Below are 17,323 nucleotides of genomic sequence, written 5' to 3' on the forward strand. Positions count from 1 at the left end.
TTTTCCAGTGGTCATGTATGGATGTAAGAGTTGGACTATAAAGAAAGCTGAGCACCAAAGAACTGATGCTTTTGAACTGTGATGTTGGAGAAGACTTGAGAGTCCCTTGGACTGCAAGGAGATTCAACCAGTCCATCCTAAAGGAAATCAGTCTTGAGTGTTCATTCGAAGGACTGGTGCTGAAGCTGAAACTCCCATACTTTGGCCACCTGATGTGAAGAGATGACTAAGACCCTGATGCTGGGAAAGATGGAAGGCGGGAGGAGAAGGGGATGACCGAGGATGAGATGGCTGGATGGCATCACTGACTCGATGGCCGTGAGTCTGAGTGAACTCCGGGAGCTGGTGATGCACAGGGAGGCCTGGCGTGCTGCGGTTCATGGTCACAAAGAGTCGGACACGACTGAGCGACTGGACTGAACTGGTGACTCCAGAGCCAGTACCTTTAACACCTCCGAAAAAATAGTCTCCAAAGTGTACACCACAATAGATGCCAAGGGGGTAGGAAAAGAAAATTTAACAATTTCTATTTATACTCATTTTTATATCAAAAATTAGAAATTAAGCTTTATAAATATTCAGTACATGGACTGAAACTGGCCTTAAATAAGACCAAAATTAAACATCGTATACATTTCACAAGGAACCCAGAGGGGAAAATATGAAGTCCTCCATCTAGAGTGACTAACGCAAACTCTGCTCACCTGCTGGCTCGTTCTCAATATACTGTGACATAGACGGCAGTGTCCGTGTACCCAGTTCAGTGGAATTATGGATGTGGTTTAGTTTTTACTCACACAATGGATAAGCTGCAAAAGATTCCTACAAAGAAACCACAGATTAAACACAACATTAATAAAAACAGAAGCACAAAACAGAACGGCACAGCTAGCGCTTCTAGTGGAGCTCTTAGCTTGCCCGTAACAACACAGAAACGCTCGCTGGGTTCGAGAAGGCAATCAAAAATCCCACAACTATGAAGATGGCTATTCGAAAACATTTAGCATCCTCTTGGAAACCTTGCCTTAGGTACGTATCATCCTTAAGAAAGACAATGATGATAACACATGAATAATTCATAAGTACATAAGCAAATATATCAGGAGAAGTATGGATTGGGGTATATGACCAAACTCCTGTTATACAGCACTTTGGGCATCTACTACAAACTATGCTATCTTTGCTTCTCCATCAAACACTAAAGTTCCCTTAGCCCTGCCACTGTTAAAAGAAGTTAACCCTAAGAACACAAACTTCATTTAAAAAATGTATAATGGCTTATGACGATAAATGTAAATAATGATATGTCGACTATTCTTTAGAATAGTCAACTGACGAGATATTTTAATCCCAAAGAACCTATTCTAAATCAGGAAAACAAAATTTACCATGTAACATATAAAAACTTCATGTTTTGAAATCCATTTATTTAGTATTTTAAAAGTTACAACCTGTGCTTTTTAAAGTTTGGCAAGAGCTTAGCTTTTTACTTAAATACCTTAACACCTGAGCTACTGCTAACTGCCCACCAACTTGAAAGTTATTAGAAGATGCCAGCTCTGAAAATTAGTTTCAATCTATATGCTATCTGTCTAGCCATACAGCTAGCTATAAATTAACACATATAAAAGTATACATACACATTCTCCCATATAAATTATAAACCCAGCAACAGGCTGTTTACTGCTCTAATATTGCTGAGTCAAGTCAGACTGTTAACAGTAGCTAAAAGGGAAAGGAATACCAAAACAATAATCCTGCCATACTGGCAAAAACACAAGCTCTGATTAATACTGTTTCAATAATAAGAAAAATAACCTGCAGTGACTGGCAGCTTCACAGACTCACAGCACAACGCACGGCAGACTTAAAGCATGGCCATGGATTCGAGTGCATGGGTATGTCACCCAAAGCCTTTTCCTGGAAATAAGGCAAGATTCCGGGCACTATCTTCAGTGCTGCAGATACGAAAATGAACAAAATAGACAAAGACGCCTGCCATCTTAAGCCCTCCTAACATTGCAGTAGGGGGCACAGACACTAAATAAAACAAGAAACAGATGTCAGGCAACGCACGTGTGTGCGCGCGCCCAGTCGCTCAGTGGGGTCAGTCTTCTTGCGACCCCAGGGACTTGGTGCCCACCAGGCTCCTCTGTCCATGGGACTTTCCCAGGCAAGAACACTGGCGCAGGCCGCCATTTCCTGGTCCAGGGAGATCTCTTCCATCCAGAGATTGAACCTGTGTCTCCCGCATTGGCAGGCGGATTCTTTACCACTGAGCCACTTGGGAAGCCCACAGATAACATCTATAGAGCAAAGCAGAGCCGGGACTCAAGAGCTGCTGGGATTATGCAGCTTGAAACAGCACAGTTAGGGACGGCCTCACCACGAAGGGATCACTGGGCAAACACCCGTGAGAGAGGGAGCCCCACGTGCGGGAAAGAACATCCTCAACAGTACAAAAGGAGACTCTCAAGTGAGGATTCCCAGAAGTGACCGCGGCAACAAGTCTGGGGTGGAATGAGCAAGTGACAGATGGGGTTAAATTACGGATGGGGGAGCAAAATGGAACTGATCACGTAAGTCTTTACAAGGTAAGACCAGAAAGTCAAACTGAAAGTCACTCAGTCATGTCTGACTCTTTGCAACCCCAGACTGTCCATGGAATTCTCCAGGCCACAGTACTGGAGTGTGTAGCCTTTCCCTTCTCCGGGGGACCTTCCCAACCCAGGGATCGAACCCAGGTCTCCCGCATTGCAGGCGGATTCTTTACCAGCTGAGCTGCCAGGGAAGCCCAATGTAAGAAATGCAGGTGTTATTCTGAGTGAGATGGAAAACCACTAAATAGTTCTCAGAAGAGACATTGCCTCACTTCTTTAAAAGGAACACTCTGGCTACGGTGTTTAGACTGAAGGGAACAGGGTCAAAGGTCGCGAGACTGGTTAGAAAGCTATGAAAATACTGACACCAGATCTCACAGTGGTTTGGACCAGGGTGAAAACAGAGGCAGTGAGAATTTACCAGACTGTGGATATATTTTGAAAGCAGAGGCAACAAAATTTTCTGATACAGGTTATAAAGGAAGGTCAGAATATGAGGTTGATTCTTAAGTTTTACAGCCTAGGCAACTAGAAAAACAGATGGGCCATTACCTGATGTAGGCAATTTGCGGAAGAAGCAGGTTTGGAGAACGTACACTGAGTTTACTTCTGGATGTATTAAATCTGAGGTATCTACTAGACGCTGCTGCTAAGTTGCTTCAGTCGTGTCCGACTCTGTATGACCCCATACACGGCAGCCCATCAGGCTCCCCCGTCCCTGGGATTCTCCAGGCAAGAACACTCCAAGTAGAAATGTTAAATAAGAGGCTAGAGCTGACTGGAGAATTCTGAACTGCTAGTATAATTTGGGAGTTATCAGAATATAGATTAATATTCAAAAAGGGTTTGTTAGAGATGGCCTCTAAAATTAAGAGGTCAGGGAAAAAGAATTGCCTGGAAAACCAACCAGTGAAAGAGGCACGGGAGAGAAAGAGAAAACTCTAGGCATGTGGATGCCAATGAAGAAAGCCCTTCAGATGAGAGAAGCGATCCCCTGGGCCAGCCTGCTGCTGAAAGCAGCACGTGGCAAGGATCTGTAGCTGACCCTGGGCCTAGCAACAGGGAGGGGACTGGGGCTCTTGACAACGGTGTCTTAGGCAGAACAGTGAACACGGAAGCCCCATCAGAGCGTGCCGCTGAGAGAGGTGGTGAGAGTGCAGAAACCGTTAAAATCCCCCCCCTTTCTCAATCATGCTGTCCTTCAACATAAATCCATTTCTTTCCAAAAGATTCTTTTTGGAGCCCTCCAACTTCCCGATAAAAATGAAGTCTACTTGCTGTCAAGATCCGACACTTCTGGGCTATCTTCTGGTTGTGTTCTGAGTTAGGTTCCCTCATTCGAAATCCATGTTCTCCCCTCTTTCCTTTGTTCCAGGAACAGGGGTGTGTTCCTTTTGTCTTTATTAGAAGATTCTCAAGTAATTGTTTTAGGAATTTTAAGTAAGCAGGTCGAAGTTGAGTCTTTACATATCAAAATAGTTCCTCTTTCCATCACACTCTTGACTTCTGTTCAAAACAAAGTCATTTTTCCAACCTCTAAAAGGCACTGCTTTCTAAGCATCCCATGTTGCTGCTAAGAGACTGTCCTGTCAGTTTACTTCTTGTTCTTTTGTAAGTAAAGCAATTTTTCTTTCTAGAGTAACTAGGATTTTCTCTCATGAAATGGTTTTCTGTATTTCACAAGGACTTTCTTTGGCCATTTAAAAAATTTCTGTCACATAGCACTAGTAGGGTTGCTTTCAGTTCAGTCGCTCAGTCGTGTCCGACTCTTGTGTGACCTCATGAATCGCAGCACACCAGGCCTCCCTGTCCGTCACCAACTCCTGGAGTTCACTCAGATTCATGTCCATCGAGTCAGTGATGCCATCCAGCCATCCCATCCTCTGTCGTCCCCTTCTCCTCCTGCCCCCAATCCCTCCCAGCATCAAAGTCTTTTCCAATGAGTCAACTCTTTGCATGAGGTGGCCAAAGTACTGAAGTTTCAGCTTTAACATCATTCCTTCCAAAGAAACCCCAGGACTGGTCTCCTTCAGAATGGACTGGTTGGATCTCCTTGCAGCCCAAGGGACTCGCAAGAGTCTTCTCCAACACCACAGTTCAAAAGCATCAATTCTTCGGCGCTCAGCCTTCTTCACAGTCCAACTCTCACATCCATACATGACCACAGGAAAAACCATAGCCTTGACTAGACGGACCTTAGTCAGCAAAGTAATGTCTCTGCTTTTGAATATGCTATCTAGGTTGGTCATAACTTGTCTTCCAAGGAGTAAGCGTCTTTTAATTGCATGGCTGCAATCACCATTTGCAGTGATTTTAGAGCCCCCAAAAATAAAGTCTGACACTGTTTCCACTGTTTCCCCATCTATTCCCCATGAAGTGACGGGACCAGATGCCACGATTTTCGTTTTCTGAATGTTGAGCTTTAAGCCAACTTTTTCACTCTCCTCTCTCACTTTCATCAAGAGGCTTTTTAGCTCCTCTTCACTTTCTGCCATAAGGGTGGTGTCATCTGCATATCTGAGGTTATTGATATTTCTCCCGGCAATCTTGATTCCAGCTTGTGCTTCTTCCAGTCCAGCATTTCTCATGATGTACTCTGCATATAAGTTAAATAAGCAGGTTGACAATATACAGCCTTGACATACTCCTTTTCCTATTTGGAACCAGTCTATTCCATGTCCAGTTCTCAGTTCCAAGGGCTGCTTTAAAGACTCACATAAAATTTCCTCAGTTATTCATTTTTCTTTCCTTATTTTCTCTGTATTTGGCCCAGAGAGTTTAATTCTTTGTCTCCAAACTTTTCTTTCTCATTGTCAATGTACAGAATGATAGAGTTCATGTACTTTTGCATTTCTGGCTTTCTAATATTCTCTATAATAATTTTTCAGATTTCTTGTGTTTCGTGTTCCCTGCTTCTTCTATCATCGTCATTTTCAATAGTGGTTCTTGTCTTATGAATAAAATGTAAACTAGAATCTCTCTGTGGATATCAATTATCTCTGTTTTATCCAGGCCAGCTATATAGATACGTCCTGCTGCTGCTGCTAAGTCGCTTCAGTCCTGTCCGACTCTGTGCGACCCGGTAGATGGCAGCCCACCATGCTCCGCCGTCCCTGGGATTCTCCAGGCAAGAACACTGGGGTGGGTTGCCATTTCCTTCTCCAATGCATCAAAGTGGAAAGTGAAAGTGAAATCGTTCAGTTGCGACCCCATGGACCGCAGCCCACCAGGCTCCTCTGTCCCTGGGATTTTCCAGGCAAGGGTGCTGGAGTGGGCTGCCATTGCCTTCTCCCACAGATAAGCCCTACAACAGGGCACTCATTCCTATCTCTGAAGTATAAAAGAGAACAGAAAGCAGAACAGAGGCTGAACAATAAAAACCACAGTTATACGTCAAGATTAAAACAATTAATTCATCAGTGGCAGATTTGTACGTAAAGTTTATTGGGAACATTTGGTCTCTTTTCTCTGAAGAAATGTTTCCTTTGCTAGTACTATTCATCTAATAATAACATATGATTCCTCTCTACTTGTGACAATTATTCATTTCAAATTCTTAAGAGTGTTCACACACTTCCTCCTAATTGCAAAAACAAAACAAAAAAATACTATACAAATGTGCTGTTGTCTAAGAATTAAAGGAATTAATCAGGGAAGTATTAATTCTAGATCTTCCAATTATTAACTTAGGTGTCATCATTTTACCCCTTAACTAGGATAATATGCCAGCAGTTACAGATAGGTAATGGGAACAATCTTCAAAAGAACACAAGGAAAAGGCTGAACATGGGCTCTTCCCTGCCACGGCAGAGCTGACAGAGTGAAGTTAAAGACGGAGGCCTTGCTTTCCGCGTGTCGCGTCTATGGAGTGGCCGTGTCGGTGCACCGTGTGACACGGGGGCACATGTTAAAGCGGCTGTCAATGCAGGGGTGGGTGGAGGCATGGCAGTGCTGCGCCCCTTTCTCTGATGGAGATGCAGAAACACAGTTACAAGAAACAAAGAGTTGGGAACACTTAGATTCAAGTTCCAACTCACACACATTGAATGAAAGCTAGTAGTAGAAGTAATTCAGAAAACTAAAAATCTAAAATAGAAAGCAAGAGACTCAAGCGAACAGAATAATGAGTGCTCATATACCTAAATGAACACAACATACACTGAAGTTGCACACACACACCAAGCTACACCTTGAACTGCCTTCAGAATCAGTTCTCCTATACATGGCAACTCCACCCTACACAGGGCAACGCTGTCCAGACTGGAAGGCTACAGTCCACGGGGTCAGAAAGAGCCAGACACGAATGAAGTGACTTAGCATGCATGCACGCACGCACACGCACGCCACTGAGCAGTCACCTAATGCTCCGGCCTGTGCAATACTCAAAGTCACATTCATCACTATTATTTTTGCAATGTAGGCTACTCATTTGTGTAATATCACCACAGCTGTTAGGATAATGTAGTGGTTTTACAGCATGTCCACGAATCCTCTGATACTTCTTTAAAAAGCAGAACCTGATTGGTTCCCATTAAGTGTGGGCTATCCTTAGTAACTTGCTCCTAATGAAGACAAAGTGACAGCAGTGACCATGTGATGTACGAGACTCCGGCACAAGACACTGCGGCTTCCTCCTCACGCTCTCGGCTCGCGCTCTCACAGAAGCGGGCTGCTGTACCCCAAGATCACTCCGCAGTCCTGCAGAATGGCCCATGTGATGAGGAACTGGCAGTTTCTGCCGAAGGCAGAAGCAACCAACGTCTTCTGGAAATAGCCATGAGAATAAACCATCTAGGAAGCAGATTCTTCAGCCTCATTCAAGGCTTTTTATGACTGCAGTTCCATCTTGATTGTAACCCTCATGAGGCCTTGAGCCAAAACCATCCAGTCAGGCTGCTCCTGGACGTCTGACCCATAGAAACTATGATATAATACACATCCTGAGCTGTTACGTCTATTACTGCACAAAACTATCCTGTATTAGATAATAAATACAACCGATTTAAATTACCTGTGCTTAGATTCTGAATTTTCTTATGTGTCCCCACCACAAAGATTCGCTAATACCACCTCGCGAAAGTGCATTTTCTCCCTGTAAGAGACCTGCCTATTCTCATCCTGGGAGCGCCATGTTGGGGACGACAGTGTAAATGAATTATCTGCACCATTCGCTTGCTGACAGTGTCTGCACTGTGGCTTAGCACCTAAACTCTGCATGTTTTCATGTGTCTGAGAGCCATCTGTATGTCTTCTTTGGAAAAAGGTCTACTTATTTTTTTGTTATTGAGTTGCATGAATTATTTATACATTTTGAATATTAACCCCTTATCAAATACACGATTTGCAAATATTTTCTCCTATTCAATAGATTGCCTAGAAATAATCTACTTTAAAAGTGTCCTTTTAGAAACAAAAAAGTTAATTAAGCTGGTGGGCAAAATGGGTGAAGGGGGTCAAGTACGTGGTGATGAATGGTAACTAGACTCTTGGTCATGATCACTTTGAGAAATGACTCTCTGCGACCCCATGAACCAAAACCCACCAGGCTCCTCTGTCCATGGGATTCTCCAGACAATACTGGAGTGCGTTGCCATGCCCTCCTCCAAGAGATCTTCCCAACCTAGGAATCGAATCCAGGTCTCCCTCATTACAGGCAGATTCTTTACCATCTGAGCCACCGGGGAAGCCCGTTCATCAGACTGCCTAGAAATAATCTACTTTTAAAGTGACTGACGTGACTTAGAGGCAGAAACAGAAAAGTTAATTAAGGGGGGTGGGCACAAGAGGTGAAAGGGGTCGAGTAAATGATGATGAATGGTAACCAGACTTCTGGTGATGATCACTTTGTAGTGAACACAAATGTTGAACACCTAAAGCTTAGATGATATTACATATTTTTTTAAAAAAAGAACAAACAATATTTCAGAAACAAATACAGCTTGATCCAACTATTTTAAGGGGGGGGAGTCTTAATTACTCTTCCAAGCTCTCTGAAATATTTATTTTGTATTCTCCCATATTTAGCTTTACATATATCAAAGTGCCCTAGAAACGGTTCTTAAAATTTCTCTCAAAACAAACTTTTATAATTACCTAGCCCATATTTCCTTTCAGTAAAATAATTTTTTAGTCACACAAAGCTTTGTAATTATTACCACACTTAAGCTATAAATTCAAAAATAAAAACTTCATGACAAAATAGGTTTATGACGAGCTCTGACAGATGCCACCAGAAAGCAGTCTCATATATGCTGGAGCCCATCGCATTCAAGCCTAGCTCCCTAGCATCGTCTCATCCTCCCATTTTCAGCTGCCAAGGCAAAGTAAATGTCTCAAGAGGTTAATAAAGATCCACTATCAGCAACTTAAGCTTATACTTTCATTACGTCTGACACTTACGTATTATTTTTAATGGATCTCTAGATTTTTCATGTTTTCTATCAACAAGCACCAATGATTGCTTATACATACTTACAAGTGCAAAATATTCAGTACATCTAACTAGTATACACACAATAAATGAGGACTAAGGTGACATTAATTCCATATACCACTCTGAGCAACTGGATATATTACCTCAACTAATTGCAGTAAATCAAGCAACCAACCAGACTTAAAGCTACAGGCTGCTGCACAAGAGATCAAACTGCCAACATATGCTGGATCACAGAGAAAGCAAGGAATTCCACAGAAACATGTACTTCTGCTTCACTGACTATGCTAAAGCCTTTAACTGTATGGATCACAACAAATTGTGGAAAATTATTAATGAGATGGGAATACCAGACCACATTACCTGCCTCCTGAGAAGCCTGTATGCAGGACAAGAAGCAACAGTCAGAACTGAACAGGAACAATGAACTGGTTCAAAATTCACAAAGAAGCACATCAAAGCTGTCTACTGCCACTCTGCTCATTTGACATATTTGCAGAGTACATCGTGCGAAATGCCCAGCTAGATGAAGCACAAGCTGAAATCAAGACCGTGGGAAGAAATGTCCATAACCTCGGATATGCAGATGACACCACCCTTATGGCAGAAAGCAAAGAGGAACTAAAGAGCCTCTTGATGAAGGTGAAAAAGGAGAGTGAAAAAGCTGGCTTAAAACTCAACATTCAGAAAACTAAGATCTTGGCATCCGGTCCCATCAATTCATGGCAAATAGATGGGGAAAATGTAGAAACAGCCTCAGATGTCATTTTCTTGAGCTCCAAAGTAACTGCGGATGGTGCCTGCAGCCACCAAATTAAAAGACACCTGCTGTTTGGAAGGAAAGTTATGAAAAGCCTAGACAGTGCATCAAAAAGCAGAGACATCATTTCGCTGACAAAGGTCTGCATAGTTAAGGCTATGGCTTTTCTAGTGGTCATGTATGGGTGTGAGACTTGGGCCATAAAGAAGGCCGAGCACCAAAGAATTTGTGCTTTTGAACTGTGGTGCTGGAGAAGACTCTTGAGAGTCCCTTGGACAACAGGGAGATCAAACCAGTCAATTCTAAAGGAAATCAACCCAATATTCATTGGAAGGAATGGTGCTGAAGTTGAAGCTCTAATACTTTGGCCACCTGATGAGAAAAGCTGACTCACTGGGAAAGACCCTGATGCTGGCAAAGACTGACGGTGAGAGGGGAAGGGATGACAGCATGAAATGGGCAGGAGTTTGACTTGACGGCCATGAGTTTGCACAAACTCAGGGAGACGGTGAAGGACAGGGAGACTTGGCGTGCTGCAGTCCATGGGCTCACAAGAGTCAGCCATGACTAAGTGAATGACCACCACCACCACCACAAGAAAACTTCCAAGGTATGACTAGCAAACTCTGCAAGTGAACAACTTTAGAAATGATAATACTACTACCTAAATCAGAGAGAAATTTTAAGGAACAGCTGTTAAAACTTCTGAGATGAAAAGGGTTTGTTATCCCTAGTAACAAGAGATAAGACAGAAGGCTATACTTGATTATCTACTACTCTTCCCTTAACCTGCTGCTGCCGCTGCTACGTCACTTCAGTCGTGTCCGACTCTGTGCGACCCCACAGACGGCAGCCCATCAGGCTCCCCCATCCCTGGGATTCTCCAGGCAAGAACACTGGAGTGGGCTGCCATTTCCTTCTCCAAGGCATGAGAGTGAAAAGTGAAAGTGAAGTCATTCAGTCGTGTCAGACTCTTAGCCACCCCATGGACTGCAGCCCACCAGGCTCCTCCGCCCATGGGATTTGCCAGGCAAGAGTACAGGAGCGGGGTGCCATTGCCTTCTCCCCCTTACCTACTACTCTTAACTGCTACTCTTCTCTGAAGATAGTTTTGCAAACTATTGTAAAAAAGGAACAATAAACTCAGCACTGGTACAGTGAAAATTACATTACAAAATGTAACTCAAACATATGTAATCAGAAACAAATAATCTAAAAATTTTTATAGACAAAAAGCTGTATTTTCAAATTCTGTTCTGGTAAAGCTTGTATCTCACTAAGTTTTTATAAACTTCGCATTCTGTTGAAGAAAAGTCTTGTAAAAAAAATTTTTTTAAGACTATCAATAGCAATCTTTGAGGCAAGAAGTGAAATACAACTCTCAACACACTAGAACAATAAATAATTTCTGTGGTTTATCTTAAAGTATAATTGGCTAAGGCAGGAAAAGATTAGAGTCAAAGAAAAGTGAGATGAAAGAATAAAATATTAATTCATTTTAAAAAGAGATGAAGAATACTCCTCAAGTTTACCTCTCATTTAGATAGGAAGATCTCTGAATCAAGCGTCACAAGTAACAAGAATGCTGCTCAACCTACCCTCCTTCGAGATACACAAATCAATGAGCTTTAAGCAGCAAAGCTGGAAAGAACCAACCTAACATTGTAAATCAACTACACCTCAATTAAAAAAAAAAAAAGCTGTAGAGATTTATTTTCATGTCAGTAAGCCAGAAAAAGAAAAAAACAGGGTACAGGAAACAAAGAAAGTAAAAAATTCAATGTTATGCATACCAAAAGGTAACAAATGTCATTTGATGCTACAAAAACACAAAATATGCTCAGAATCATGTATCTGTGATAGATACTGAGATGTGTGTACTATCAAAAAAAAAGAAACGTGAGTGAAGGTTGAGGAGATACAAAAAACTAGCAAGGCAAAATGTTGAAGCAAGATGGTATGTACATGGGGGTTCCTTGTAATCTATAGACATGTTTGGAAATTTCCATGATAAAACTTTGACATTATTTCCCTTTTCTTTGCAATCATTTATTGAAGAATTGTTCACATACAAAACTCTTAAGCATACATTACAATCCAAAGAATTTTCACATGTATTTATCTAGCTACTCACCGAGATCAAAATCATTTATCATCACTTCAGAGGGTTCTCTCTCATCCCTTCTAAGACACTGACTCCTCTCAACCCAAAGGCAACCAGTCTCCTGACCTCCATCACCCCAGTGAAGTTTTCAGATTTTACCCTTCACAGAAGCGGAATCAGGCATCATAAACTCTTCTGTGTCTATTTACTGTTGCTTGACAGAATGTTTCTGAGATTCATTCATGTTGTTATAAACATCTTTGTATGGGCTTCTTTCCCCAACTTTTCTTGAGTATCCATGACCTGGAATTACTGGGTCACAGTACAAAGCTACATTCGGCTATAACAGATCCTGACAGCTTTGTAAAGCAGCTGAAACAACTTACATTCCCACCAGCAACATATAAGAGTGTTGTTTCATATCCTTGGCAACACTTGGTATTGATTCATATCCTTGGCAACACTTGGTATTGTCGGTCTCTAATTTCAGCCATTTGGCAGGGGTGTGACGGGACGGTGCCTCATTGTGACGTTTCCCTGATGAGTAATAATGCAGACTGCCTTTGCCTATGCACACTGCCCTTCTGGGTATCTTCTGTGAAGAGCCTGCCTGCTTTCTTGCAGATTTTAAAGTGTGTTGTGTAGCTTCCCTTTTTCTTTTTGATTTCTAGGCTATACTTTCTGGATGCAAGTCTTTCACCAGACTTACTTAATGTGAGTATGTTCTTGTAGTCTGTGGCTTGCCTGTTGCTTTTACATCTTCATGAATAGAAATTCATAACTTAGTGTAGTCTAATTTACCAACTTTACGTTTAAGAAATTTTTGTCTAATCCAGGCTGATGATGTTCTAGGTTTGCTTCTAGAAACTTGATAATTTTAGCTTATACAGATTCAACTCAAATGAATACAGTATCAGGCAGAAATCAAGGTTCATTTTTTCCCCAAATATTCAATATCCAATTTACCTAACACAATTTATTAAACATGTTTATTAACTTCAGTGGAGCTTTTGCCATAATCCAAGATACTACATGTGTGACGGTTCCACTTCTAGACACTCACATTCCTCCACTGGTCTTTCTGTCCATCTTGTTCTAATTACTCTAACTTGTTAATTACTCTAACTTTATAGCAAGTCTTGAGACATTTACATTTTGATATGAATTTTGCAATCCGTTTCATCCTAATCTTTAAATTCTGGGACTTAAAGTGAAATCATATTGAACCTACAGCTCAACTTGGAGGAAACTGACATTTTAACAATAGTGAGTTCCTACGATATAAAGATGAAGTATTTCTCCACATACTTCGGTATTTCAAAACGTCTCCTAGCACTGTTTTATAATTTTCAGTGTAGAAGTTTTGCCAAAGTTTTTATTAGATTTATTCTCAGGTATCTTACATATTCTGATGCTTTTCTAAAAGTACTTTTGGTTGCTAGTATACAACTTACATTTCTGCAAGTTGTCTTTGTGCCCTTGTATCTTTTTAAATTCACATATTCTAAAACTTTACTGGCAAACACTTTAAAAAATTTTTTTCCATTTTTTAAAATTAACCTTTTCTAACCTGAGGGCACTGGTTAGGATCCCAATGTAGTTAAAGAGAGAAAAAGATAGGGGACATGAAACAAGGTTTTTCACTGAGTATTATATCAGCTGTAGCATTTTTTTGTTGTTGCTGATACTATACAGAAAATTAACAGTTTTCTTCTATTCCTCAACTGATAAGGATATGCTAACTCTATCAGTGAGAAAATGCTACTGGAGAAGTGGCAATTATGAATTCCTCAATCCGTAAAGAAACACAGTCTCCATGAGGTGCAATGAAGCAAAGCACAATAAAAACTGAAGTATGCCTGTATATAGAGTACTCTCCGAGCACTGCTTCAGTTGCACTCAATAAGCTCGGATGTAATCTTTTTGTTATTTTTCAGATAAAAATGTTTTCTAATTTTCATCATGACTTCATTTTGATTCATGTGCTATTTAAAATGTCTTGGTTAATTTTCAAACATTTGGAGCCTGCTGCTGCTAAGTTGCTTCAGTCGTGTCTGACTCTGTGCGACCTCACAGATGGCAGCCCACCAGGCTCCCCCGTCCCTGGGATTCTCCAGGCAAGAATACTGGAGTGGGTTGCCATTTCCTTCTCCAATGCATGCATGCATGCAAAGTCGCTTCAGTCGTGCCCAACTCTGTGCAACCCCATGGACCTAGCCAGTTATTTTTATGTTGCTGTTGCTGTTCAGCGGCTTTTTACTTTCGTACTATGTGCGTCTTTAAAGTGTTTAATTGCTAAGTCATGTCCAACTCTTTTGCGACTCCATGGACTGTAGCCTGCCAGGCTCCTCTGTCTAAGGGACTTCCCAGGCAAGACTGAATTGTAGTTAATTCCACAGGGTTCAAAGAACATGTACTATATAATTTCCATCCTGTGAAATTTGATGATACTTTTTAAGGACCACAGTATTTTAACAAATGTCCCATATGTGCTTGAAAAGAAAAGCACAGCCTTCAGGTTTAGACAAAATGTTCTATTAATGTCAATTATATGATGATGATTAATCATGTCATTCAAATTTCCTATTTCCTGACATTTTTATATATTTGTTCCATTAGTTATACCAAATGCATATTTAAAACCTCCAGTTATGAATGTATACCTATCTTTACTAATTATATTAACTTCTATATTCAGAGGCAATGTTATCAGATAAACATACACTTAGGATTATTATATTGTCTTGATGAATTGACCTACTTCTTATGATATTTTCCTATTTCTTGCAATATTTCTTCCTTTATGTCTATTTTGAACAATATTACAACTAATGCAGGCATATCAGTTTACTTTTAGTGAGTACTTGCAAACAATACTTCAGTTCAGTCGCTCAGTCGTGTCCGACTCTTTGCGACCCCATGAATCACAGCACGCCAGGCCTCCCTGTCCATCACCAACTCCCGGAGTTTCACTCAGACTCGCGTCCATCGAGTCAGTGACGCCATCCAGCCATCTCATCCTCTGTCGTCCCCTTCTCCTCCTGCCCCCAATCCCGCCCAGCATCAGAGTCTTTTCCAATGAGTCAACTCTTCGCATGAGGTGGCCAAAGTACTAGATACTTACTCAGTCTTTGTATCTTCATATTATGCGTGTTTTCAAAGTGTTTTTTTAAATAAATGCCTTTGAAAGTTTTTAAATCATGCAATCACTAACCAAAAGGAAGACAGAGTAGCACTATCAATATCAGAAAAGTAGTCTGCAGAAGAAATATTACCAGAGGTAAAGAAGGGTACTACATAATGATAAAGGGGTCAATTCACCAAGACGATGTAACACTCCTAAACAAACACGCACCTAACAACAGAGGTTCAAACCACATGAAGTAAAGACAGTTGGAAGATGAAGCAGAAATAGACAAACCCACAATTACACTTGAACTTCAGCTCTTCTTGCAGTGACCAGCAAAACAAGGAGACAAAGCCTCAGCAAGCATCACATGTCAACCTGACCTAACAATTACAGAGTATTTAATACAAATGATTAATTTAGTATTTAAAATGGAATGCAGACTTTATAGAATATCCTGCCCCGAAGCAACATGACATACATTATTCTGAATTGCACAGACATTTACCAAGACTGACCATATTCTGATTTATACAACTTCAAAGAAGTCAAACAAAATTAAACAAAGTATGTTTTCCATCTACAATAAAATTAAGCCTAGAAATCAGTTACAGAAAGAGATGGGCAAAAATCACCAAATAATTGGGAATTAAACAATATACATCTAAATAACCCATGGGTCAATGTGAAAGTCACAAGAGAACTCAGAAAATATCAACATAAAGATCTGTGAGACCATGTGATGTAGTACTCAGAAGGAAAAGAAGAAAGGTCTCAAATCAACAGCCTTTTAAGCTTACACCTGAAAAATCTGAGGGGATTTAAATCCAAAGCACTTAAGAAGAAACAGCAAAGAGTTAAAATCAGGGTATCTGAAAGCTTTTTTCAAAGTAATAAAAGGCTGGATCTTTAGAGAAGTCAACACAATTGATAAACCTGGAAATGAACTAATGAAGACAAAAGAGAGGTCACATTGACAACATCTGGAATGAAAGAAGGACGCCACTATGGACGCCACAGCTACTAAAGGGACAACAAGAAACAACTTCGTGGCAATTAGCAGAAACAGATTCCCTGAAACGCCCGAACCACTAAAACTCATGTATCAGGTGACTCACATACTTAAAGGCTGACTGTGTTTTTAAGACAGAATTAGGGTATCCTTACCATCCTACATCCACTAAGGCAACTAAACCATCCCTGTTCAATGGAGAAACCTAGGCCCAGGTAACTTAGCTTGCAAACTCTGATAAACATTTATGAAAGAAATAGTAATCCTATCCAAAATTTTTCAGGAAATACAGAGGAAGAAACACTTACGTCTATGAGACCAGCATTATCCTGATACAAAAATATTACACAAAAATGTATCTTTCAAGGACACAGATACCAAAAAATACTCAACAAAATATTAGTAAATCTAACCTAACTTATGAAAATAATATATCATTACCAAGTGAGGCCTATCTAGAGAATGCAAGGTTGACACATTTGAAAATAAATCAATGTAATTCATCTTATTAACACACCAAGGAAGATTAAATCAGAAGATCATCTAAATAAATAACAGTTAAAACATCTAAGCACACTCAATGTCCAATCATGATTAAAAAATTCTCATCTAAGAACAGAATGGGGACATCCTTAACTTGATTAAAGGATTATTTTACTTAACTATAATATGCAGTATATAATAAAACCTGATAAAAGGCCCTAGTAGCCTTACTAATGAAAGACTGAAAGATTTCTTTCCCTAGGATTACGAATAAGACAAAGGTACCTGTTCTCACCACTGCTTTCAACATCATACTGGAGGTCCTCGTCACAGAAATAAGGGGAAAAAAGGTACAGGGGAGGTGGCTACATACAAACTGAAAACAAAAGAAACAAAAATGCTCTGTATTCACAAATGATGCTAACTTGCTACACGAGAAAATCCAAAAGAATCTACAAAGGAAAAAAAAGTTACTAGGATAGGTGAGTTTAGCAAGGTTGCGAGGTTCAAGATCAGTATGCAAAATCAATTGTATTTCTACATACTGTCAGTTAACAACTGGACGTGGAAACTTTGGAAAATTATTATTTCAATATTATTAGAAGTGATGAGATACCTGGATATAAACCGACAAGAGCAACAACTTCTGTATCTTGCAACTATAAAATATTAATGAAGGAAAATGAAGACCTTTGATTAAAACCAGAGACATCTCATGTGCCTACATGATTATTCAGTATTAAGATGTCAATTCTTATCAAGCTGATCAATGTATTCACTGTAATCTAGATTACCATCCCCTCA

At 40.4% G+C, this 17,323-nt stretch overlaps 1 protein-coding gene across 9 annotated transcripts in view; it reads right to left on the minus strand.

Annotated features, from left to right (window-relative positions):
• Nucleotides 1–17,323, minus strand: part of PJA2 (praja ring finger ubiquitin ligase 2) — a 244,142-nt gene that overhangs the window by 222,221 nt on the left and 4,598 nt on the right. For all 9 annotated transcript variants that reach the window (XR_011257399.1, XR_011257402.1, XR_011257400.1 and 6 more), the window contains exon 2: nt 705–822. Coding sequence is in view for 5 of the 9 variants with exons in the window: in XM_069592665.1 (XP_069448766.1) it covers nt 705–735 (31 nt within the window). In the remaining 4 variants the exon portion in view is untranslated. The remainder of the gene's footprint in view (nt 1–704; nt 823–17,323) is intronic.

The sequence above is a fragment of the Ovis canadensis genome, chromosome 5, assembly GCF_042477335.2.
Source record: "Ovis canadensis isolate MfBH-ARS-UI-01 breed Bighorn chromosome 5, ARS-UI_OviCan_v2, whole genome shotgun sequence".
Lineage (NCBI taxonomy): Eukaryota > Metazoa > Chordata > Mammalia > Artiodactyla > Bovidae > Ovis > Ovis canadensis.